At 35.1% G+C, this 27,024-nt stretch overlaps 1 protein-coding gene across 1 annotated transcript; it reads right to left on the minus strand.

The window, feature by feature from the left end:
• Positions 1 to 1,233: 1,233 nt before the first annotated feature.
• On the minus strand, positions 1,234 to 26,690 carry LOC127253790 (rho GTPase-activating protein 7-like). Its single transcript, XM_051278558.1, has 22 exons — positions 26,361 to 26,690; positions 26,116 to 26,152; positions 24,195 to 24,271; positions 24,015 to 24,085; positions 23,858 to 23,936; positions 23,591 to 23,735; positions 23,330 to 23,449; positions 7,891 to 7,968; positions 7,755 to 7,810; positions 7,610 to 7,679; positions 7,398 to 7,485; positions 7,074 to 7,317; positions 6,357 to 6,572; positions 5,293 to 5,634; positions 5,021 to 5,070; positions 4,377 to 4,437; positions 4,220 to 4,303; positions 3,627 to 3,740; positions 2,845 to 3,017; positions 2,346 to 2,415; positions 1,742 to 1,948; positions 1,234 to 1,622 (listed from the first exon to the last, which is right to left on the minus strand). Exons 1-22 carry the CDS (start codon positions 26,412 to 26,414, stop codon positions 1,434 to 1,436), a joined length of 2,625 nt encoding a protein of 874 aa, XP_051134515.1. The 5' UTR covers positions 26,415 to 26,690; the 3' UTR covers positions 1,234 to 1,433.
• Positions 26,691 to 27,024: the final 334 nt, after the last annotated feature.

Below are 27,024 nucleotides of genomic sequence, written 5' to 3' on the forward strand. Positions count from 1 at the left end.
CGTTTGCGGCTAAACCAACAAGTCGGATGGTTTTTAAGTCGGGACGTTTGCAGCTAGACCAACCAGGTCGGAAGGTCTTCAGGTCGGGAGGTCCTCAGGTCGAAAGGACCAACAAGTCGGATGGTCTATTAGTCGGGACATTTGCGGCTGGACCAAACGAGTCGGATGGTTTGCAAGTCGGGAGGATTGGCAGTCGGACCAAAAGGGCGGTAGATTGGAAGTCGGGCCAAAAGGGCGGAAGGTCTGTGGTCGGTTCAAATAGTGAAATAGAGTGATGATTTTGGTCTGCTGAGGACACGTGTCAACAGGAGAAGGGTTGGCAGACGGTTGAAAATGAGACGTTGTAACCGTTCGAGCGACGGTTTCCAGTACAGTTTCTCAGGGAGTATTTAAGGATTTGGATTTTTTTTTAGAAGCCATCTTCAATCAACTTCAACAAACCAAAGTCAGATTTGTGGATCACCACTTTAAATTTCCAGCATTTTATTTTCCAGTTAATTTTCTTATGTACCGTATAGTGTTTAGAGATTCCTAATATCAGACAATAATTAATCAAGTTTAAAGATATTTTCCATATCTTTGCATTTTACTTTTTGTTTGTTGAAAAAATACATCAACAATTACATTAAAAACTAATTTAAGTTTTAAACATTCTACATATATCTGTTTATATTATATTAAATATTTATTTTAATCTTTATTATTTGAAATTCTAACTCAACTTTCAAAACAATCAAATAAACTATAAAATTAGAAATATTAATAATTTAATTAAATATAGTTATTTTTATTTTTTTTAGTTATTATTTACTAAATATTACTGTATTATATTAGGAAAGTGAAATAATTTCTAAAAGCTAAAAAAATGGAATAATTTTATAGGACGGAAGTATTATCAACTATGAGCGCAGCCTCATTTGTCATGTTAACCACCGTCTTAAATTTATATCTACTTACATTGCCACCTTTGCAAAAATAAATAAATAATAAAGGCTAGAGAGAAGATGTAGTTCACTAAAACTTGAAATTAGAATATTAGTTTATTAGTATCATTCCCAAGAATATTTATTAACCATTCAACGAAATTCTTAGTTAATAGATTAGAGTTAATCAACACATTACATCTAATAACACTCTTTTCTTAACCTTGAAAGTGGAATTACTCCAACGAAGTGTACAAACCACAGTGCAACAGAAAATGTACACCCAAATGCACGCACGATAAAAATCACAATTGACATAGAAATCTCCATCAACCTTTCATTGTCAATAAATAACAAAAATAAAAATAAGGGATCTCCTCCAATGTTGTCCAAAACTTTAGATATAATATGTATATATATATATATATACAACACTGCAACAGATAATAGACTAGACTGTACATACATACATTCTTGATACATTATATCCGTAGGAAGTATTTTTTGATTTCAGTTCCAAGGAGGAGAAGACATTTTATACACAAAATCTTGAGGTGAGGATGATCCATAGTTCAAATCCAGGTTGTGGAGCTGTTCCATCAGCTGAGACCGACGCTCCTTGAAGAAGTCGAGCCGTGTTGTCAGTTCTACCAGAGTTGACGATGACACTGAAGAAGGGTGCCGTGGATGTTCCATCATCTGTACAACAAATGTATGTAATAGTCGAGTTTGGGGTACTAAATGCAGCACACAACTTGACTTGACTTGACTCACTCAACTCAACACGTTTGAAAAAATAATGAATATTTTTGTCTTACCTCAGGTACTGTCCTTGAAGTGGAAGGAAAAGAAAGAGAATCAACAGCGCCAAGATAGTCGATGGATGAGCTAGTGGATGCCTCGCTATTTTTGGTGTCACTCAGGTTTGTCGATTCTAAAAACTGCTTCCGAAGAGGCTGCCTGCTACTGCTGCCAGTGGTCATTGTTTGGCTATTGATGTTCCGCAGTTCTGATCCAAACAACTCCTGGAGATCATGAAAACATCATACAAGTGAAAATGTGACATTGAAATTTAGCTCAGTTTTAGATGTAGATTGAAATTAAGGTGAGCACACGATAATTAATATATAAATATACATATATATAAATTAAACGTAATTTAGGGCTATGGCCATCATTTTTTTGTGGAACAAGAAGCTTGCTAGTTACGACTTTATTAACAAAGGGTTGCAAGTCTGTTGTTCAACCAAAAGAAATCAGCTATAGAAACATAAATAAAAAATAAAGGAAGATTTATCAAAAAGCAAAATATCAAAAGAGGACACCACCAACAAACCTCAGCTATGAATTGGAACAAATGAAGTCAGTAAACTAAACAACAGCTGAAAAGGGAGTGAAAAAAATTATGCCAGTAATAATTACCTCTGTTCTTTGTTTACGTTCGTGATTACAAACAGCAAGTGTGGTATCAAAATCCTGTAGAAAATATTTCCTGCATTGCCATGTCAAAATCTTTCAATACATCACAAATAGTGAAATTTCATTCCAGAAGATTTAATCCTATAACCAAAATAAGGCACTAGCATTTCGCATCTTACCTCCACTAAATCAATTTTTTTTAATTCAAATCAGAGTAATTTCTTAACCTCTTTTACAGATAACAACTTTGTTTCATTGTCTTCATAGTAAAAAATATTCTCCTTGATCATGCGACATAAAAATATGAAAAGATGAGAGGAATGAAAAAATCAAGACATGTTTCTCGGGAATATGTAGCATAGGTACACAGCAATTAGGTTTATCTGAATTTAGACATGCACCAGACTCCTTAATTGTTTCATAGCCCTTGGTCAATTTTCATTTGTACATTATGTAATATGGAAAAAAATTTTGAAGCATGAGGAAGGGGAGTGAAACTCACTGCTGCAAATTTTGATTGGGAACATGTTGATATCTGTGAGTTGCATCTGGAAAGGAGCCATGGTGATGATGCTGGCGTTGATGATTCAGCTGATGGTGAAGTTCTGCAACTTTTTGCTTCAATCTGGCGACATCTGCCTCAGCAAGTGCGATCTCCTCAAGTTCAGCCCTCGTCTGCATAGCAAGCAAATATTTCTGTGAGAAGAAATTGGGTAGACAATTCAAAAGTTGCATTGTATTTATAATGAAAAAAGAAGTGACATATAGGCTCTGATAGACTCGAATAATAAAAACCTAACATAATTGATAAAATCAAATCATAACCTAAAGACCACCAAATCTAATAATAAACTAAATATCTAAAATATGTGGTTAATTGATGTTACACGACCGTCTCAACTAAAATCTTAAACTTGTAGGAATACGCATTATTTATTTATTTACAGGAGTCAACCAACACGTCCCCTCACGTGTAAGGTGGGTATCGCCACTATGAATTTTGCATGTGGACAACGACGAATGATTGGCGGCTAGACTCGAACATGGGTTTTGCCGGCTATGATACCATATTAATTGATGTTAAATATCCATCTCATCTAAGAGCATAAACTTGTAAGGATTTATTTATTTATATTTTACCGGAATCAACCAACAAGTTCAACATCTTTAAACATTGTCAGACAACTTACTTATACTAAAGAAGACTACATTTAAAAGCTTAAGCCACTATAGGAATGTATAATTTAATTTAGCAAATTTTAATAGATTCAAAAAAATATAGACCTTGGAATCCATGCCGCGAGAGCCAGAAACCTGGCCATGAGACATGCTCAAGCCAACTTCCAGAGCAGCTCGTAGATCTCTCTCAGCTTGCAACTGCTCTTGCAGTCTTGCTACCTAGTGAAGATAAAACAAAAATGTAACTACCACATGTCCGACTAATACAAGTAGGATGTTTCAGGAGAAACATATGACACTGCCGATTCTTTTTAACACATTAACAATGTTAGAGGCAAAAGTATATAATCCATATAATCTTAGATCAACATTTTGTATCAAAAGTTTAATTACAGATTATCAAGTTCTAAATGGATCTCTTTTCAAGCAAGTATTGTGCAAGGTGAATATTTAAAAGAAAATGTATTTTACTTTTAAACTCAAGTACCAAATTTTCAGAAAGAAAATAAATAAATAAAAATAGAATATGAAGGATGACATTAAGAAAAATCTACATACACTCATGCATTTTAAATCCCAAAAGAGTTCCAGAATCTAGTCTTATATAAACAGATAAATTATTAATCAAAAATATATTCAATCGTGACATCCAGTTAAAATTCGAACTTATTCAAAATCAAAATTTAGCCATCTCTTACATCCTGTTCAAGTGCCAACCGGCGCTCATGTAAAGCTTGCTTTCTTCTCTCCAAGCTAGCTTGCAAAATTGCATTTCCTCGTGCCTGACAACTGAATATGTCAATCCTTACATAGGCATAAAGTAGTGCAGAAAATTCCCAAATCCCAATTGTTTACCTCTTTGGCAATCCTACGACGCAAATCATTCTTTGCAATCTCCAATCTTTGGATGGCAACCCTGCAAAAGAGTTTATTGGGCTTGAACGTGATAAGAAGATGCTAAAGACAATGAACTGATCTGGTATGAGGCATCAACAGACACTGTACAAATATTAAAAAATAATATTAAGGATGTAAGTATTCTAAAGAATAATTCATAAGTACAGCTGGAAACACAAGGCAATTTTACTTGTCTTTTGTAGATAGAATACGAGCCCAATGCCAAGGATAACCTGATCACATGCATGGGAATGAATTACATATAAAAAAAATCCTAGCTGTTTCTATGCAAAGCCTTTATCATCTCCTAGACAAATCAACTAATGTAGATCAGACACCAATATAATCATTAAGCGTAGCTAGAAGAACCACCTAAACCCATCAGCCCGACCATAATAATTTGATGAGCTGAAGCCATTAAAATGACTGCATAAATCACTGGACCAATTCAACAACATATTATATAAAATAGTCAGAAGTAGATCTAGTTTAATCTCTCAAGTAATTGGTCATATAATGTACCATATAAACTTCCGAAGGTTTTATTATATGAGACGATTCTACAAAGTGAGACAAATCAACACGATATAAGATAAGCTTACTCTTCCTCCCCAGAAGAATCAATTGATTCTGTTGAAGGAGTATTCCTTGCCTGCAAAAACATAAGAAAGAAAAGGAAAAGGTAAATATTTATCTAGAAAAGTGGCAAGCTACACAACTGAATTCACAATGCTGCCACAAATTGGTCAAAACTCCATCCAAACTTGCCTAGATTTGGTTCATATCATAATTGGCTGTGTGTATTTCTTTATATTTTGAATTATAAGCTTTGGTAATAAAGTAAAACATCCATTGTGTTAAAGGAAAAACTCACATTTCTCTTCCCCCAAAATGTGGATTTTTTGGTACTGGGGTTTGAATTGGGAAGTTTAGAAACTGGACTTTCAGTCACCAGTTCTGATCCAGGAATTGATTGCCGGAGCTCTTGATCTATAGATGTCAAGACGTCAGTCTTGGATGACTGCAACTCACCACCAAGTACTTCAGTAGAAGCATATGTTGTGTTGTTATGTGCCTTCTTTTGTTGATCTAGTTGCTCATGGACTAATTGATTAGAACCAATAGCAGATGTATTGGCCATCATTTGATTTAATTTTGCTGCCAAAGTACAACCGTCCATGGGAGACTCATTATCCAGATCATCATTGCCAATTGCCTGGGGTTAAAGGCACCAAAAGCAACTTCAGCAAATAGTTCTTGAGTTCTTTGTGTGGATTACCGAAGCACATGAATGAGCAGGTATTAAACAAGTTTTACTTTGTTAAAAAAAATGTAAACTATGAGAAGAAAAAAATAAATTAAATAAACAATTGAGTGAATTAATGACCTATTTCTCAAGTAAAAACTATTGTTATGGAGATCCTTTGTGAAAAACATTTTCCTTGATTCTTGTTATCTTGTAATTAGAAGCAATATTAAGTACAAATCAGTACACCATAGTTGTGTTTTAGGTAGCAACAGCCTCAAGTAAACTTCTCTCAAGGAATTTATTAGTTATTATTTCAGTTGCTCAAATGACCCCTTCAAAGGAAGTAGTGTTCTTTTTAATCCCAGTAGCTTAGCCACTTTATATTCTACCAGTGGAGAATTAAACGCAAGACTTCTGACTTAGTTCCATGTTAGAATAGCTGAATAATTACCTCACCTTATAGGATTAAAGTGTTATATAGATCTATCACAAGTATAATCCCTATTGTTAGAATTTAGGACATCATTGACCAAATTAGACAAGAATAGACAAAAAAATCACCAAAAAGTAACATAAGATAACATAGCATAAATAGAAAAACAAATACAGAATATTTGCTATTGGAGGCCAATATTGGAGTCGTAAAGAATCCATATGCAAGCATGCAGGTAGTTGAGGGAAGAGAGAACCTCATAGAGATCACTGGCAGCAGAGCCACTGCTTTCACTTAACTTCCCACTGAGTCTGCGATCACGGTCATAATCTACTTCAGGGTCAACTTCATTTTCAGCATCATGATAACCATTGACCTTTATGTCATGATGTTCATCATTGCTCACATCTTCGCTTCCACTACTATCAGATTGAGTATCACCAGATATGTAGCGTCTGTGTAGATTATCATCCTGAAAGAATTATGGTGATTCAACAAAGAGCCGCTAAAATTTCTAAAAGGTAACAGCCAAGAGAAATATTTAAACAGCACAAGAAACTGCATTAGCAATTGTAGCGCACCAGCTCATCACAAAAGTTACAACTAAGATTCATGAATGAAATGAGAAAACATAAAGAAGACACCCACCTAACATCTAAATTTTCAGTTCACATTTACGGAAAGGGGTAAGTGAGAATGATTGCAGGAAGAAGCAATGTGCATTAGAATTTTCTGATTATATAGATAGGACATGTCTAGTAATCATTCATCTAAAGAGCTGCATGACAGCATATTCTCTGAGAACATCATTAGCTAACCTTTTAATGACATGTACACCAACTAACCAACAAGGATGCATGAATAAACAGATATTAAGGTTCAAAAAGAATTAGGATATAGAATGGAAATGTTCTTGTCATCCGACAGATATATGTAATGCCAACTTAAGAACCAAAACATAGGTATCACATACATCAAAAATGCTCTCATACTCTTCCAACAGTGTTGTAATAATTCCTTGGGCATTATTAGCAGCATTTGCAGCAGCAAGCAGCTGTGCAGAATCATCTCCATTGACATCATAATCATCCTCCAAATCACATTCACCAGCTAAAAGTGACCGCAAGATCAATGGGGCCATACAAGCAGCGACCGATGATGGCATCATCCGATTAATAGAAGCATGCGAGGAAATTGTGTGCATCATCTTAAGAATTCTATAAATGGTAAAATAGATTAAATGGGGATAATCTATGATAGATTTAAAAGATCATTTATAGCAAGTGTATCATGGTACCTCTGTAAGAGTCGTCGATTGGGTTCAGGAAATGTGTCCTGTATAGCTGAGTTCATTGCATTTACCCTAGCTTCCTTCTGATCAAGTTCTGTGAAAGCAGCCAGAAGAAGCCAAATTATTCAAAGCATTTCTAGAGATGTGAGATTGATGACGTACAAGCACTTGTTGGGGAAATCAGCAAAAATATCTAAAGCAACGTGGTGGGAACTTACTGAAGGCTTCCAACAAAGCAGTGCAGCAGGATGCAGGCACGGGAGATGAAGGAAGCTCCCGAAGAACATGCTGAAGGAAAATAACTTTAGCAATCATCACACAGACAAACCAGAAACCCGAAATCAGGTACTCCAATTTTAATACCTTAACACAGTCACCGATGACATGGGCATCCTCATCAGGACCAAACTCAGTTTTCCCTACAATCAAATAACCTTCAAACTTATATCCCCATTATGCCAAGTAATATAAATGTAAAATGCAATACAATTTAAAGCACCTTGTTCATATTCTTCAACTCGCCGATAAACTTCCTCAACATCTGCAGCCTGCCGCAGAATTCCTTCTACATTAATTCCTGTTACATGGAGTACACATAATTATAATGTAATCTGAAGAGAGCAAAATAAGGAGTTTTGCATAATTATTTTGACATTTAACATGGATTTGACTTTATGCTTAATAATCTCCCATTTATTTGTTAACTAGTAACCTGAACATAAATCGTAGTTGATGGCAAGAAAAGTTTGGGAATAAAAATGATTCAACAGATTTCTACAATCAAGCAGCAGTCCTCAAACAAATAAAAGAAAGATTGCTTACAATGAATAGTATATATATATATATATTTGAGGGCATTTTTTATGATTTCTATTTTTTTAAATAAAATTTACTGCAGGTCCCACCACTATAAATATTATTTTGTTTAAATCTATACTTAAAATTGTGGGCACAAATTTTAATATAGATATTAACATTTTTTTAATTTTTGCATTTTATATTAAAAATTACAAAAAGTGTGATGATTTTTTACTTAAAAAAAAATATATATATATTTTTTATGAAAGTTAGTATAATTTAAATGACCTAGAAGTAATAAAAATAAATGGATGTGGTCACTTTGTGTTTTTCTAGTGAATATATCTCTGATATTAAGTATGTAAAATAGTGAATAATATAAAAGTAAAATATTATTTTGAATTATTCTTTTTTTTTGTGAGCATATATAGTATATAGTATATATATTGTGTAAGAGTATATACATATACTTTGTCCGACCTAATACAATAATCTTGTTTATCATTTTTGTCCGTACCAAAACAATAGTCTTATTTCCATAAATAACCATATTACCATAAAAACTACCCTTACTTTTTTATTTTTATTACACAATTGCCACTACTTTTTACACTAATACACTCACAAGGGCAAAAAAGTCTTTTATCCATACTTCTTACGAACAACCCATATAATACCAATATTCCTTAAATCTCGTGCCCAACCCAATTAAGATTATATTTATGTGACGAGGGGAGTATTATTTTTCTTACTATTCATCGGGGATTGTCTCAATATAAAAAAAGTTTGGTGAACACATCCAACAACTTTTAACACTTTCACAATTTCTAATAACTAATCCAAATCCCTAAATACTAATTGTGTTCTTTCAGTGTTTATAAATTTATTGAATATTTTTTATTAATTATTAAAAACTATGAAAGTGTTCTTAAAAATATTTATTTTTATTATTTTATAAATATTTTGTGAAATAAAATAATATATTTTTATTGAAAATAATGGATTTGTTCATTTAATTTTTCTAAGTGGGCTAATTATCTATAAATATTATTAAAAAATACAATATACACATACATACACACAATATATATAATATATATTTATTAACTCATAAAAAAGTCAATTATTAAATATAAAATATTAATTTTAACATTATTAATATAATTTTTCATATCTAATATAAAAAACAAATATATTAAAAAAAACAAAAGGTGTGTTTGTTTGTGGATTTTAGTTTGAGTTTGAATTTTTTAATAGTAAAAAGTTAAATTTGAATAGTTGTTTGATGTGATGTTTTGAATGTAAAATAAATTTGTAGTATGATATATAAAAAAAAAGTAATTATTTGATGTGATATTTTTGGAGGAAAAAAAAAAATCTGAATAGTAAAAACCTGTTGTAAAACCCACAAAAGAACACACCAAAGTGAACAAACCTTGTGACTTATGGTGTGCTCTTTTTGTGAAATTCCAAACAAAATTATTATATTATACATACTCATTATTTCTATATTACTTACACAATTCTCTATACCTCATATAAGAAAAAGTTTATTCAAAACCAAAACACGAAACAAACAAACCCTTATTCTTTAATGGTTTCTTGAATTTTAAATTTTTATAATTTCTAATACACAGTTTTCATATAAAAAGTAAATGTATAAGGTGGCATTTTTGACAAAAAAAATATTCATTTTACCGTAAATTTGAGGATATTTTTATCAATACATAACTTGTTTATCTTATATTAAATACTTCCTCCGTCCCAAACAAGATGCAACATTTTATTTCAGCACGAAATTTTAGATGGTAGTATTACGTATATAATTTTGAAATTAGGTGATGTAATGGAAAGAGAAATGTATATTTTTTTTTTTATTTAGGTGATGTGATGGGATAAAGTGTGAGGTAGAAATTAAGTGTAATTAATTATTTCCTATTTTGAAATGTTGCATGGCATTTGAGACATTAAAAGGGAAATGTTGCAAGGTGTTCGGGACGGAGGGAGTAATATTTTTTTAATATGAATTTTAATACTATCAATCTATTAATCAAAATTTAACATATTTATCTCTTTAAATTTATATATAAAACTAATAAAAAAAATAAAAATACCGCAAAACATAATACTCTGTCCCAAACGAAAGTATACATTTGAATTTTTGTAGTTGATAAAACATAAGAGTATTTTATTGGTTAATGGAATTGTGTAAGATGATTTTGATATTTTGTCTTGTGTGGTATGATTGTAATTTATGTAGTTATTACTTATACTATAATTGGAAATTGATACTTTCGAATGGACGGACAAAAATGGTAAAAAAAAGTATTTTTAGTTGGGTTGGGACGGAGAGATTATCAAATTTTTATATATTTGAAATGACTAGTAAGTAGACACGGGAACTTAAGAGATGTATGGTTAGTAATAATTAAAAATTTATTAGTAAAAATAATTATAGATTAAGGTTAACATAATTAATTAGTATAATTAAAAATTAAAATTTGAAATTTTTAAATATGATTAAAGTGTGTAACATAAGAGGTGGGACGGACGAAAATGAAAAGTGTGACATTATATGTGGAACAAAAGGAGTAAAAGACTCGTAAAAGCCCCAGGGCTGAGAAAGCAAGCTTAAGTCTATCCGTGCATCCTACACCAACAGGGGCCTCGCAGCCACCTCATTCCCGAGCTCTTGTCTTTGCTCTCAATCAACTTCATCCTCCTTCGAAACAACTTTGTCCTCAAGGTTGAGAGCCAAAAACTGACTTTGGAAACTGACTTTACTCACCCAACTCGCATCATAAATTGATTGCCCTACTCATTTAACCAGCAGTTGCCCTACCCATTTAACCAACAATTTGCCTTAATAGCTTACCCTGGAACGAGATTGGTAGTTATCAGTTTGCCCCTTCCAACTCCAATCAATATCTGTCGCCAAACTACATTTGGAATTGCCCATCTTATCTAGGTTCACTCATAGCATAAAAACTAAAGTAGAAATAAAATTGTGACTCACAACGCTAACAATCAAAATCATCAACGGGCAACCTTCAACCACGCCATGAACCCTCATAGTGCGAGGGATAGAAACCATAGAATACATCGGAAAATCACCATCTTCTTTATTCGAACCCCCTTCATCTCTTGAACGTCCTCCTCAATAGTACGAGTGTTACTCATACGGTTGGAGATTCAACTTCTCATCTTCGGCCACCAGCACACATAATAGCTTAAAAGGACATTTATGCTTGTGGAAGGGTTTCTTACACCTAAAAGAATAAACCCTTCGCCCTCAATTCTACTCTCAAATTTGGAAGAAATGATAATTCTTTTTTTATTTCTATTATGAGGTTACTAAACCACTATATATACATGGGTCTGCAGCCTATTTTAGGACAAATAATTCTAAGGAAAACAAATCCCTCTGATTATGGGATTGATCCTAAATATGGAAACCTAATAATGGCAACATACAACTGTGATAGAAATACAACATAGCAAACAGAAATCTTCTTAAAATACACAAATACAATCACAGTTTTGACACTCACACTCAAGTTGTGAATAGGTGTTTTCCATTCCCAACTTGGATATAATTTCTTCAAAGTTAATGTTGTTTAACCCCTTGGTGAGTATGTGTGCAAATTGATCCTAGGTGGATACATATGGTGTGTCAATCATGCCATTGTCTAGTTTTTCCTTCATAAAGTATTTGTCAACCTCGATATGTTTAGTTCTATCATGATGCACCTGGTTGTGGGCTATACTAATTGCAAAATTATTGTCACAATATAACCTCATAGGTCCATCCGACCTTAATATCAATTCTTCCAATATAATCTTCAGCCATAGAAGTTCACATATTCCATGGGCCATTGCTCGAAATTCTGCTTCACCAGTTGATCTAGCTACTACACTATGCTTTTCACTATTCCAAGTCACTAAGGGTGTGTTCTTTGGGAGTGGTTTGGGAAGATTCGGTTTGATTTTGGTTTGGATTTGAATATTTTTATAGTTTTGGGAAGTTGCTCTTTTGGCTTAGTAGGTTTTGTTCAAGTTTAAGGGGTTTTGATAGATGATGATTTGATAGGTAATAATTGAATTGATATGAATTTATTATAATTTAGTAAAAAATAATTTAAATTAAATAAAAAAAATATATGAATTTTTTATAAATTTTATAAATAATTAAATCAAAATTAAAAATATTGATGTATTAAATATAATTATAAAAATAGATTTGAATATAAAAAAAGTAGTATAATATTATTATTTAATATATTATTGGTAATTTATTAGTATTAGTATTATTAATTTTGATAAATATATGATAATTTTGAATTATATATTATAATAAAATATTTATTTTACTTCCAATTTGTGCCCTAACACATTACACAACCACAGTGCCGCCGTCAAGTTCTTCCCCTCTTCCTCTCCTTCTCCCTCTCTTTCTTTCTCTGTGTTTTTGTTTTTTTTTCCTCCTTTTTCTTCTTCTTCTTCTTCGTCTTCCTCCATCCAATTTCCTGCGCCACCGCCCGGTGAACTATGCCGTTCAATAACGATATCTTGCCGCCGACCTTTGGTTCCCAATCGACGAGCAAGATTCCCCTGTGCTATCGATAAGCTTGAGAAAGAAGGTTTTGCGTTGGTGCAGAGGCGAAAATTGTGGAATTGGAATGGGAAGAGATTAACTAAGGAGTAAAAGCAAGAGTCAAATGCCACTTACCCTCGGTGAGTAGATTTTGGGAGGTTTTGTTTGGTAAGTGAAATAGGAGAGGGAAAAAGGGGGAAAAAAAAAAGCCTACAAATTAGGTGTCAGATGTTGTCCCTATAGGAATAGCTTCGCGCCCAAATGGCCGTCTACAGTAAATCTACAGGGAAGTTTGGAAAACATAAGCCAAAGGAACACACCCTAAGTTACCACCAAGTAAGGTGCAGTATCTAGTGGTTGATCTCCTATCTACTACTGACCCCACATAGTCCGCATCCATATGTGCTTCAAGACTTGCACTCTTGTTTCATTTGGACAGAATTCCTCTTCTGGAGATCTCTTTTGTAATACCCCGTAAAAATACTCGCCGGAAGTTTTCCGGAGTTCGACGCCAGAGTTGGACAATATTATTTTAGGCATAATTTATTTTGGGATTTTGGTATAAGGAATTAAAGAATTGACTTTAAATTAGGAGTAAAATTGAATTTGGGGTAAAATAAATAATAAAGTAGATTTAGTTTATTCGTATCTTTTGATTTAGATAGTTTGCTAAGATATATCATATCCGAGTGTGGATTTGATAAGATATAGCGTATCCATAGTTTGTTAAGATATAGCATATCCAGGTTAGAGTGCCTATATATATAAAGGATGAGTCCAAGTCTTTTATGTTTAATAAAAAAAAAAAAAGAAAACGGAACAGCAGAACGCACGCCAGCGCCGCCGCTAGCCCCCTTCTTCCTTGAAATTTTCTTCTCTAAAACTCTCCCTTTTGGTCTATTCTGGTCTATTCTCTTAAGGTAAGTGGGATTAATCTTAGATAAATTGATATGTTCTAATCCTTAGACCCTTTCTATTGATACCTTTTTCAAAATTATTGTCAAATGAGTTTGCCCTAAAAGTGTTAGTTTTGCCAATTTCTTCTAGAAAGTTGATTGTAATGTCATCTAAGGCTTATGTAAAGATTATTATTGTATTTTAAATTGAAAATCGTATAATTTATGAGATGGGTTTAAAACCCTAGTTTTGCCCTAACCTAATTATAGTTTTTGGAAAAAGATTTACGATTATATTTAAATATTATGATTTTTGTAATTAGACCATGCCTATTGTGGTTGACATATTTTTCGAATATTTATTTGGCGAAATAAAGTGTGATTATAACGAACTTGTTGGGTCTAATATTCTACTTTTGCATGGTTAAATGTTGACAATTGAAATATTTTGAGTTTAAAACACTCTTTTTTAAATTTGCCTAAGAGCATGTTGAGTATTTGGTCAAATTGATAATTGAAACTACCCGTCGAGTCCGATCAACTCGTCAATTGTTTGGACGATAAGGCATAGCCTTCCACCACTGTGCCTTGCAGACACGTAAGGGTATACCGGTATTTTAGGATAACTAGCTAACCTTGAACTAGATCCCGAATGGGCTAGGACGAGGGATCAAGATGGCGGATTCCCTTTTTGGGTGATTCCGAGGTGCCCGTCATTCATGATGAAAAGGTCTTTAGACCGTCATCCGTAATGGAGGGATGGATTGCGTACAATCCCCTATTGGTACGTTATATGGGAGACTAGAGGGTTGTGGGCCGTACGGCGCCCCTCGCAAACTAATAATAAATTGATTTACGTGTACTTTGGGTTTCGAACCCTTATGTACACATTGTGGAGTTTCCTTTGAGGGTTGTGACCCTATGTTTGTTATGTGAAACTATGTGACGTGTCATATGAAGTAATAAGGTTGGAAAACCGGGTCGAGCCGGCCCTGATTAAGGCCTAGTGGAGTTTTCTTCGTGATGTGCTCATCACTATTATTTGAGAATGAAAATGAGATATAAGGGAGGCGCTAAAAGACTCGTGTGTGTGAGTTATCCTTATGTGATATGTGTCGTCTTACTCAAATTATCTTCTTCAAATGATTTTGTAGCATTATATCGTATTAATTTATCTTCGATTAATTGCGCTTACTCAACCGTTGTGTTGACCCTCTTCTTACAACCTTTTTGTAGGTGATCATGTTTCTGTTATACCTAAATGATGCATCCATGTCATATGATCCATCCGGGGAATTAGAACTACTTTTATCTTCTAAAATGTTTTTGAAATCCATTATTAATGTTTAAGAACTATTTTCAACTTATGTTTTTTACTCGAACTTTATGTATTTAAATGATAAGCCGATGCGCTTTAATTCTAAATCTCTAAATAGTTATTTTGCAATGGTTATTTTAGCCTTAGCGCCACAACATAAGGCAAGTTGGTTGATGAACGAGCCTTCCGGTGTGGCGTGACGGTGACGCTCCAGTTTGAGCCGGCCGGGATGTTACATCTTTCAAGTACAGGACAATTTTTAGAGCACCTTGTAAATGTGCTTCCTTTGGTTAGTGCATAAACTGGCTAACTAAACTTACAGCAAAAACAATGTCTGGTCTACTGTGAGATAAGTAGATAAGTCTGCCCACAAGTCTTTGATACATTTCCTTGTCCACGGAAATATCCTCCTACACACTTCCCAACTTTGGGTCAACTAGGTACTTGTTGGTCTGCAGATTGTCTTACCTATTTCTTTAAGCAAGTCAATAATATACTTTTGTTAAGATACGAAGATTCCTTTTTTGGAATGAGCCATTTCAATTCCTAAAAAATATTTAAGTCTCCCTAGTGTTTTGATCTCGAAATTTGTGGCAAGTATTCACTTAATTAGCACTTATTGCTCCTTTTTGTCATCACCACTTACTATAATATCATCTACATACACTAATAGAATTGTTACTCCTCTTGAAACTGAATGTTTGATAAATAATATGTGATCCCCTTGGCTTTCACTGTAGCCCAAACCTGTCATAACTTTGGTGAATCTTCCAAACCATGCTCTTGGTTATTGTTTCAGCCCATGTGGAGCCTTTCTTAACTTGCTAACAGTTCCAAAAGCAACCTGTCCATTGTAACCAGGGGCAACTAAATATAAATTTCTTCTTCAAGGTCTCCATGTAAAAATGCATTCTTCACATCGAACTGCTGCAAGTCCCAAATCATGATTCGGTGTTAATGACAATATTTTACTCTAACCATGTTCATCTTAGCAACTGGGGCAAATGTCTCCAAGTAATCACCTCCATAGGTTTGAGTGAAGCTTTGGCCAATGACCTTGCCTTGCGACGTTCGACGGTCCCATCAGCCCTATACTTTACTGCATATACCTACTTGCATCCTACGGGTATTTTTTCCAAGTGGTAGGGTGACAAGTTCCGAAGTCCTATTTTTGTTTAACACCTCCATTTCCACATCCATGGCATGTTTTCATTTCCTATCAAACACTGCTTCAGATACAGAAGAAGGAGTGTGTGTGGAGTTGAGGTTTGTAATAAAGGTTTTATGGGTAGGTGAGAAATTTTCAAAGGATAAAAAATTTGATAGTGGGTAAAGTGGTTGTTGGGTGCCAGTTCTAGTTCCCTTTCTAAGTGCAATGGGTAGGTCTAGAGTTTGGTCCACCTGTGCTTCTATATTTTCATAGAAACTCATTAGAATCATTGGAGTTTATAGGATTTGAAGGTGTTACCTCATGCAATGATGATAGGTTGGATTCTTGGACACTGCAAGATTCTGGGATGGCCTTTTCTGTCCTTGAATATACAAGATTCTTTCCAAATTTTCCATCATTAGGTGTCAATTGAGGTGTAGGTCTTGTTGTTGGTTCAGGTGCAGGTCTTCCCTCAATTTCAGGTCAAAATGTCATATTTGGAAGCATGAGAGTCTCATCTTCCGCTCTTACATTCTCCCCCTGAAGATGAGGCTCCTTGAAATAGCTTTCTTGTTCATTGAAGGTGACATCTCTTGGCACATAGAATCTTTTTGATAGGGGTGAAAGCATTTGTATCCCTTTTATGTGGTAGAGTACCCTAAGAATACACATTTGATAGCCTTAGGGTCCAATTTTTTCCTTTTATTACTATGAACATACACAAAGGATACACACCCAAATATTCTAGATTGGAGTTTATTTGTAAGATCCAAGTGTGCATAGAATGGGGATAGAACTTCCATCGGGCTTTTTTTATTTTAAGATTTTAGTGGATAACCTATTGATTAGATAGGTGGCACTAAGAAGGGCTCCCCTCCAAAATCTCTTAGGAACATGGTTTTTAAAAAGTAGAGCTTTAGTTAGATCTGACAGTTGCCTTTTTTTTTTTTCTTTCTGCAATCCCATTCAATTGGGGTGTGTTCACACATGACGACTCATGGATTATCCCTTCCTTTTGGAAAAAAGAGTTTAGTACAAGGTTAAAGTAGTCTTTGATATTGTCAAACCTAATTCTTTTGATACCGACCCCAAATTGATTTTTAATCATTGAGACAAGCTGAACAAACACGGAGCAAACTTTAAATTTTTGTTTCAATAAAAAAAAAACCCAAGTCATCCGGGTACAATCATCTATGAAGGTTAAAAACCATTTAGCACCTGAGATATTATGAACATAAGCAAACCTATACATCCGTGTGAACAAGAACAAAAAGAGAAATAACTCATCTTGGTGCTAATGGGAAAAGGTAAACGTTTGTGTTTAGCAAACTCACACCTCACAATGGAGACTCTCCACATCTAAATTTTTAAACAAGGAAGGAAAAAGCACCTTAATAACTAGAAATGAAGGATGTCCTAAACGGAAACGGTGTAGTTGGCCTTTTTCTTCGTTGGTAATGGTGGATTAAGATATGAAATAGTGGCTCTTGGTAGGCAGATTAGGATCCTCCATGTAGTATAGGCCATTCCATTCTCTAGCATGTCCAATCGTCCTCCCCGAGTTCTTGTCATGCAGTATCCAAGAGTCGCTATAAAAAACATTACATGAAAGGTCTTTTGAGAGTTTTTGTATAAAAATCAGATTGGTAGACAGTTTAGGCACATGAAGGACATTTTTTAATGTCATGGATAGGCTTATATGAACCTCTCCTTGTTAGGACATGGGGAATATGTGGAGAAGTATTTAGGTAGAGGGGTCATATGGTCCTTGGCTCCAGAGTCTAATATCCAATAATGTGTAAATAGTGTAATACCCCGTAAAAATACTTGCCGGAAGTTTGCCGGAACTTGCCAAACTTCGACGCCGGAGTCGGAAAATATTATTTTAGGCCTAATTTATTTTGAGCTTTTGGTATAAGAAATTAAGGAATTGGCTGTAAATTAGGAATAAAATTGAGTTTGGGGTAAAATAAATAATAAACTAGATTTAGTTTATCAGTATCTCTTAATTTAGGTATCTTTATCCATAATTTGTTAAGATATATCATATCTAAGTGTAGATCTGATAAGATATAGCGTATCCATAGTTTGTTAAGATATAGCATATCCAAGTTAGAGTGTCTGTATATATATATAGAGGATGAGTCCAAGTCTTTTATGTTTAATAAAGTAGAATAAAAAAAAAAAAAAAAAAAAAAAAAAAAAACAGAGGCAGCACAACAAATCGCACGCTGCCAGCCAACCCCCTTCTTCCTCAGAGTCCTTTTTCTCCAAAACTCTTCGTTTTGGTCTTTTCTCTTAAGGTAAGTGGGATTAATTTTAGATAGATTAATATGTTCTAATCCCTAGACCCTTCTGATATCTTTTTCAATATTCTTGTCAAATGGGTTTGCCCTAAAAGTATTAGGTTTTGCCAATTTCTTCTAAAAAGTTGATTATAATGCTTATGTGAAGATTATTATTGGATTTTAAATTGAAAATCGTGGAATTTATGGGATGGGTTTGAAACCCTAGCTTTACCCTAACCTAATTATAGTTTTTGGAAAAAGATTTACGATTATATTTAAATATTATGATTTTTGGAATTAGACCATGCCTATTGTGGTTGACATATTTTTCGAATTTTTATTTGGCGATATAAAGTGTGATTATAGCGAACTTGTTGGGTTTAATATCCTACTTTTGCATGGTTAAATGTTGACAATTGAAATATTTTGAGTTTAAAACGCTCTTTTTGAAATTTGCCTAAGAGCATGTTGCGTATTTGGTCAAATTGGTAATTGAAACTACCCGTCGAGTCCGATCAACTCGTCGATTGTTTGGATGATAAGGCATAGCCTTCCACCTCTGTGCCTTGCAAACACGTGAGGGTATACCGGTATTTTAGGATAACTAGCTAACCTTGAACTAGATCCCGAATGGGCTAAGTCGAAGGATCGAGATGGCGGGTTCCCTTTTTGGGTGATTCCGAGGTGCCCGTCATTCACGATGAAAAGGTCTTTGGACCGTCATCCGTGATGGAGGGTTCGGTTGCGTACAATCCCCTCTTGGTATGTTATATTGGAGACTAGAGGGTTGTGGGCCATATGGCGCCCCTCGCAAACTAATAATAAATTGATTTACGTGTATTTTGGGTTTCAAACCCTTATGTACACATTTTGGAGTTTCCTTTGAGGGTTGTGACCCTATGTTTGTTATGTGAAACTATGTGACGTGTCATACGATGTAATAAGGTTGGAAAACCGGGTCGAGCCGGCACTGATTAAGGCCTAGCGGAGTTTTCTTCGTGATGTGTCCATCACTCTTATTTGAGAATGAAAAAAAGATATAAGGGAGGCACTAAAAGACTCGTGTGTGTGAGTTATCCTTATGTGATATGTGTCATCTTATTCAAATTATGTTCATCAAATGATTTTGTGGCATTATACCGTATTAATTTATCTCCGATTAATTGCGCTTACTCAATCATTGTGTTGACTCTCTTTTTACAACTTTATGTAGGTTATCATGTTTCAGTTATACCTAAATAATGCATCCATGTCATATGATCCATCGGGGGAACTATAACTACTTTATCTTCTAAAATATTTTTGAAATCCATTATTAATGTTTAATAACTAATGTCTTTTGAACTATTTCCAACTTATGTTTTTGACTCGAACATTATATATTTAAATGATAAACTAAATCTCTAAATAGTTATTTTGTAATGATTATTTTAGCCTTAGCGCCACAACGTAGGGCTAATTGGTTGATGAACGAACCTTACGGTGTGGCGTGGCGGTGACGCTCCGGTTTAAGCCGACCGGGGTGTTAAAAATAGTGTATCTGAAACATTAAACCCAAAAGAAAGTGGAAATTTACCTGAATATGTTAAGGTGCATGTACCTGTAGGCTTCTCCAATTTACTAATGATGGATCTTACCCATTCGATCTCTTGATCATCCAGCTGGACAGATTCTTCACTTTGTCCATTCACAATGTCTGTTTGCCCTTGCCCTTCTTTTTGGGAGGGTCTCCTTTTGGCCGCCATTCTCAGCTTGGGGGTTTTCCATGTAATTTCCAGCACTTCTCCCTTGTTTGGCACGGCTTGTTACAGTGGGTACACCAAACCTCCTCATGATTTTTCTCTATATTGGGAACCCAGCTTTTCCTCTGGATAGCAACCATGATTGTTCCTCTTTCCGTTATCATTGCAGAGCTTTCAAAGGTTGAGGTCTGCAGCATCAATCCTGTTTTGTTTTCTTCACTCCGGATAATGGCTACCACTTCATTAAACCCTAAGACTTTCTCTTTTCCCAGGATTTGGATTCGGACCTGGTCATATTCAGGATTTAGGCCTACCAAAAAATCGTGCACTCTATCTTGTTCAATATACCCCTTTAGAATGGTTGAGTCTTCTAAACACTTTGCTTTTATAATTCAATAGTGGTCCAAGTCCATCCATAGAGACTTGAGTTGATTGGCATATTCTGCAACTGATCTATTTTCCTCTTTGGCAATCACGGTTTTCACCTTTACATCATAAATTTGAGCAGCATCCTTGGCCTTAGAATAAGTTTGTTCTACTGCCTCCCAAATTTCTTTTGTTGATTGAAACATGCAGGTATCACTTATTTTTGGGACCATTGAATTCCACAGCCACGCCATGATCATGGAGTCTTCTTCGTCCCATAATTTGAGCAAGGGATCTGTTTCCTTGGGTGAATTACCAGTCAGATGACTGATATTTCCTTTTCCTTTCAAGACAGTCCTACTGAGTTGAGACCCTTTGAGATAATTCTTCCTATTTAGCCGACAAGAAGAATGAACATTATGCTATTCTCCAGCAGTCTGGGGCTTGTCCCCAATTTCCAAGTTCACGACCTCAGCTATGACCAAACGCGATCAAGGTAGAGAAGGTTGCGCTGCAGTGAAGGCTGCGACAAAGCTTAATGGTAGCGCAGCAATGAAAGCTGCAACTTAGGTTTATAGGCACGGTCAGAGACTCCCAAGGATCGAAAGCTCTGATACCATATCACATTAGAAAGAAATAATATTCTTTCTTATTTGTATCATGATTCATGAGGTTACTGGAATCCTATACATTCATGAGTCTGCAGCCTAGTTTAGGACAGCTAATTCTAAGGAAAACGAATCATGTGATTATAGGAGTGATCCTAAATACATAAACCTAATAATGGCAACATACAACTACTACAGAAATACAGCATAGCAAATATAAAACTTCCTAAAATACACAAATTCAAAAACGGATTTGACATCTACTAACAACTTTGGCGGAAGCCGAGTAGATCCGGAACAAGCTGTGAACTGTCTGGATAATCCCGAATCGGTTCTCAGAGGTTGTTTTGGGGGCTGCCCCGCAACCTTAGAAAAACTATTGCTCGACTCCCACATATTGTCAGTTGTTGTCGAATTACTTCCCCCGGCGGTTTCAGAAAATTGCCTGAACATGTCCCCGAGGCGTTGAAATCTCTCCGTTCAATCGAAAGGAACAATTTGTCCTCAATATCTCTAGCCAATTTCATCGCCGTCTCCAAGTCATTTGGGCGAAGCAGCCGTAAAGAGCCGAGAATCGGGTCCTTTAGTCCATTTATGAAATACGCCAAATAATGTTTATCAGACAGACCTGGCACCTGCTTGCCTATTGGACAAACAACAACACATAGTCCTCCATTGTTCCAATTTGTCACCGGACAACCGCTCAAACCGACTTTCCTTAAATTGTGCTACAAATCATGTGTGAAATCCTCCCACGATTCTAGACTTTTGCACCCTCAACCATGGCCGGTTATCCATAGCAACCACAGCTAATGCCACCTTCATCTCCGGTGGAGTACAGTTCAATTAAAATTGTTGTTATGCCCTAACCATCCATCCAATCGGATTTCCACCTTTAAACAATGGCAATGGTGTTGTTGTTGCACCGCCATGCGCCTGGTCAGACCCCATCACATCCACCAGGGGTGTGAGTGTGTGACGGATGCCCCCATCACTCCTTGTGTGCCTCTTACCGACGAGTGCCCCTTCGGTGATGGTTTTTTAATTGCCTTTTATAGCATAGCCAGAGAAGCTGCGATTTCAGCTAATTGTGCATTGTTCTATGCTGATTTTGTACCATTCTCTTCCAATTTTTTCTTCATCTCAGCTTAATCAGCCTCCAATCTATGCACAATCGATCGCTTGTCGATAGCATAATTCTGGAAGATCGGACCAATTGATTGAAACAAGATAAATAGATAGGGTTAATCAAATGATATCAATTATTTGCTCAAAAGCCTCCAGGCTATGTTTCCAATAAGAATGATATCTCAAAATCTAGCTATTTCTAAATACTACTCGTAATCCCTACTTGCTAAATTGTGGCCTCCTCATTCACGAGCTCTTGTCCCTGCTCTCTATCACATACACAGGCAACTAAAGCAATTCCAGACAAAGTGGCTGAAGTCTTGGCCATAGTTGCAGCAGGCGGCACAACAGCACCGACCAGCACAAAAATCGTGGCCCTTTGCCCATGGGCCATTGCCCAGATAGCAATGGGGCCAACAACAATAGGGAAACTTTGTCCCCCAACCAGGGGCACCCATAACATAGTAGTGGATATACTCCCACAACAAATAGAAGGCACTGCCACAGCAGCAGTCAACTGATTACTAAGTTAACATAGAGTCCCTAGGCCTAGCATAGGTAGGATGTGCTGAATAAAAATTCTCATCAGTTTTATTGAGGCTTTTGGCTTCCAACTTGGGCCAGAGGCTCAGGGTTTTCTTGTGAAGGTCTCCACTCAATGTCATTTTTCCCCTAGAAACCCCCACTTTATTTCAGTATCAATCTCTATGTAGCCAAAATGGTTGAACCATATAATTTTGATGCCCATGATTTCTCTCACACCAACTTATACATATAGAACATGAGTACCATAAATGAAACAATTCAGGCACAAACTAAACACCTACCAAAGAAAGTTTCATGTCAAATCAGAACATGCTCAAATTATAACATCTAGGTTGAAATTATCCTAAATCAAATAAAACCAAGTGAAAGGATTCAAATATGACAGTTTTATGCACATGAAAATCAAGTAAGTTCTCATCAAATACTAAAGACTTCAAGATCTAGTTATAACTAGCTCAAGTAGGAATACTTCAAGAAATTCCATATAGCAAAACAACATCTTACCATACTTCTCAAGGTATCGAAGTGCTTTTTCAAGGAACGAAGGCCCACCATCTATATCTTCTAGTGCAAGTAGAATTGGGCGTCCAACAACCAAAGATTTGATCGAGCGCTTGTCTTTCCCTATATTAAAGGGAAATCCTAAAGATTAGTGATTCACATAGAATGAATTTCCTGTTGAAATGCTACACAAGGGCCAGCGAACAAAACTCTTCAAAGTAGCTTTTACTTATAAACATGAAAAATATTATAATAGGTACAAACATTGATGGAATGACCCTTCCATAGTTTCATTTGTATCACTCCTAAATATCCCATTGTGTCCCATCACAAGGGCAGCACTAGGTGCTTGTGCAATAGCATTCTCAAGGGCTGTCTTCCACTCATTTAAGTCCTCTAGCGTCTCTGCCTGAAATTTAAAGAACAAAAAATTAGTAAGAGCAGAGGTGTTGATTATCTTTCAAGAAAAATATGGGTTTCCTAGACACATTGTGATTCAAGAAATAATAGGAAAAAAAAATATGGCGGTACCTTAAGAGTAAATGCTCGTCCATCACGCCCATCAGGAAACAAAACAGTCAGCAGTTTCTTGTCTTCTCGAAGCACAACACTACACATAAAGAAATTATTAAATAGGGAGGGAATTTTTATTTCTTAAAAAAAAAAAAAAAAAAGTCATTATCCATACCTCCCTGAATTGTTTAAATCAATACCACCCAAAGTCAAGTTTACTTCACCACCACGCTGTGGAAGTGCGCTCTACACAAAATAGAATGCTTGATAATCATAGTAAAACATTAAAGAATTAAATTAAGGATTTAATTATAATATAAAGGAAAAAAAAAAAGTGAACAGGGATGAAACCAACAGGGTCATTTTTGAAGAAAACCAATGAGGTGCGTGTGAGGATAAACCATCTCTTCTTCCAATACTTCCATCCTAAACCTGAATGAACAATTTACCAATATCCCTCATGAGCACCTTTTATGAATAAAATAAGATTTAGAAGCCAAATCCATTCCATGGAAAATTCCACAATGAACTGGAGAACTTTGCTGAAAAGTTTTTTGTTCCTTATTTGACAACCAGACCTTTATAATAGCATGCAGAGGGGATTCATACACCCAGTGACGATTACTGGAAAATTGCAAAATATTTTTGCATTAAGATTCAATTTGTTTGTTATCATTAAGTAACATCCAAAATTGATTCAAGGTAAATCAAAACACACTTAACCAGATTGGAAACCCCTAATTGAGCAGATTGTAAATCTAATTGGCTACATTCAATAACTCAAATCCATATTTTAAACTGCACTTGAAAATAGAGGATGGCATTTCCTTCTACATAGAGCTTAAAAACAATGATGTGTCCAATTGTAGCCAATCTGAGATGAAAAGTCAGATCAGAAACGGTTTTCAGCAAGCAGGAAGGTGACTAATATGTGGCTGCAACCTTCAATAGGTAAACAGAAACTGGAAATGCCAGACTGCTTGCAAATTAACTATAGGCTCAGGACCAAAAGAATGTCCTGAAGAAACGACTCTGTTTATATGTCTACTTGCTAGACCAAATATTTCTAATAATTTCCAAACATGTGTATTCTTTTGGAGTTTGGTCTCAGTGTTTTTTCTATGCTAGCATCATGATTCCCTATAGAAATACACTATTTCATCTTACAAAACATCACATTAAAACCACTGTTCAAACCAAAACTAAAAATCTAAACTAAACTCCAAAAGAACACACATTTCAAAAATAATACTTCACATAAAATTAAAATTCCAACAATTGTTCAATCATTATCCCCTATTTGCATTCAAAACTTATTTATACTCACAAAACCCTGTATTTTGCATTGTTTCTATGAACTCAATCATATATTTGCACTACTAGTTGCTATCTATATTTGAAAATTACACACTATTCTACACAATCAAAACACTCCCAAACTACATTCAAATATAACACTTGAGTCTTACTTTCTAGTTGTGTTGTTTAGCTTAAAGCCTATGATTCTCTTTTTTAAATGCTTCCGAACTACTGCAGTGAACTTGAAATTTTCCTCCACTGTCATATGTTTTGATCTCTCTTTCAAATCGAAATCTTTCAATCTAAATGTGGCCTATATGATTTCAGTACCCATAGCTAACTACTCTAAAATTATTCAATATAAAAGATCATAACAAAAATATAAAATATTGTATCCCCAAAACAAGAGTGGAAGCCATCATTATAACCCCGAGAGAAGTGAAACAGAGTGCATGGATTAACCAAGCCTGATGATCCATAATATAATAAGCGACAGATTAAACAAGCACTCGCCATCCATATGTGTACCTGAATCCAAAAAAAGAATGCGAACAAAATTTTTAAAATATAATCATGTGAAGCCATAACAGTATATCACACTGGCATTCTATTGCATTGAAGTAAACTCAAAATAAATATCTCATCAAAATGAAATTTTAGTCAAAATTCTAAGCTTCTACTTCTTCCTAGCTACATCCAAAAAACACCACTGAGCACACCCTTTTGCAACATTATCTTTGAACTCCACCGGTCCCTCATAATTGGTCAACTCTCAAAAGAAATGTAATCACAAGAGCACCAATTGGAAAATACACACACAGGAAAAAATAAATAAATAAATAAAATAAAATAAAATAAAATTTCCCAGTTGTATAATGCTCATTCATAAGCAAGCAACTACAGGATTTTTCACCCACATCCCATTCATACCAAAAACTAATGAAATCATGTATCCCAGTACCAACTGTTGCACTAACCTTTGGAAGATATCAGTAGATGCCCACTCTTGAATATCTGTAAATCACCAAAAAAACTAATCATGAAGAAAAAACTGTCAAAAACTCGAGCAAATTCATTCACACAAGATTTGTCAAATTGGGCACGACAATCACTTGACCAAGCTTGACTACAAAATAGAATCCGGCGTGTTTCTCAAGAGCAGCGATAAACTTGAAGAAATTGGGAAAGAAAGAGCAACAAGAAGCCAGATTACAAGCATTACCGCATTGGAATTCACAACACGGGGGCATTCGAATGCGGCAAGAGAAGTCGACATTTGGCGTCCACTTTGGTCTGGCTTAGCCTTCTACAGCTGAGCCTGAGGCAACATCTTAAGTGGTAGTAGAAACGCCAGATCGAAGTCTGGCCAGGAAATCGGAGAAGATCTATACAGGGGAAGGGAGATGGACGAACAACCAAAATTGGGCCCTTTTGTTTAAAGTTTTGAACGCAAAAAATTAATGAAGTGTGGTGTGGATAGAGAGAGAGACGATGGAGTTGGAGGAGACAATGGCAGCAACCAACCAAGCTCCTTTTCTCACACGTCTTTTCTTCTCTCTCCTTGTTTACTGTTTCGGTGTGTTAGAGCACATACAATGACTCTTAATAATAAAAACCTCTGTTGCCTAGTTGGCATCTATGTGTCCAATCCTTTTTCATCTATGTCGATTTAAAAATTAAAATCAGCCACAACGACTCTCTTTCTCTTTCTGATTTTCTTAAGAAATATTTCTCTTTCATCACTTCCAAATTTCACACAAAATATTCATTCTCGTGTAAACCCAAATCTCCCAAACATAAACATAAGGTGTTCAACAAGAACTAAGAGTCAATTGAATATGCAAAATGCCGAACATGTGAAAGAATTGAATCAATGTAAGAAATTA

This window comes from Andrographis paniculata, unplaced genomic scaffold (assembly GCF_009805555.1).
Source record: "Andrographis paniculata isolate CXL003 unplaced genomic scaffold, ASM980555v1 Contig51END, whole genome shotgun sequence".
NCBI lineage: Eukaryota > Viridiplantae > Streptophyta > Magnoliopsida > Lamiales > Acanthaceae > Andrographis > Andrographis paniculata.

What these genes read in the sequence shown, in the direction of transcription:
- LOC127253790 (XM_051278558.1), bottom strand. Translation starts at nt 26,414, where the DNA reads ATGTCGACTTCTCTTGCCGCATTCGAATGCCCCCGTGTTGTGAATTCC. An exon ending in CATTTTGGGGGAAGAGAAAT is followed by an intron (nt 5,071 to 5,292) that starts GTGAGTTTTTCC and finishes ATGTTTTTGCAG; the next exon opens with GCAAGGAATACTCCTTCAAC. An exon ending in GATTCTTCTGGGGAGGAAGA is followed by an intron (nt 4,438 to 5,020) that starts GTAAGCTTATCT and finishes ACTCTTTTGCAG; the next exon opens with GGTTGCCATCCAAAGATTGG.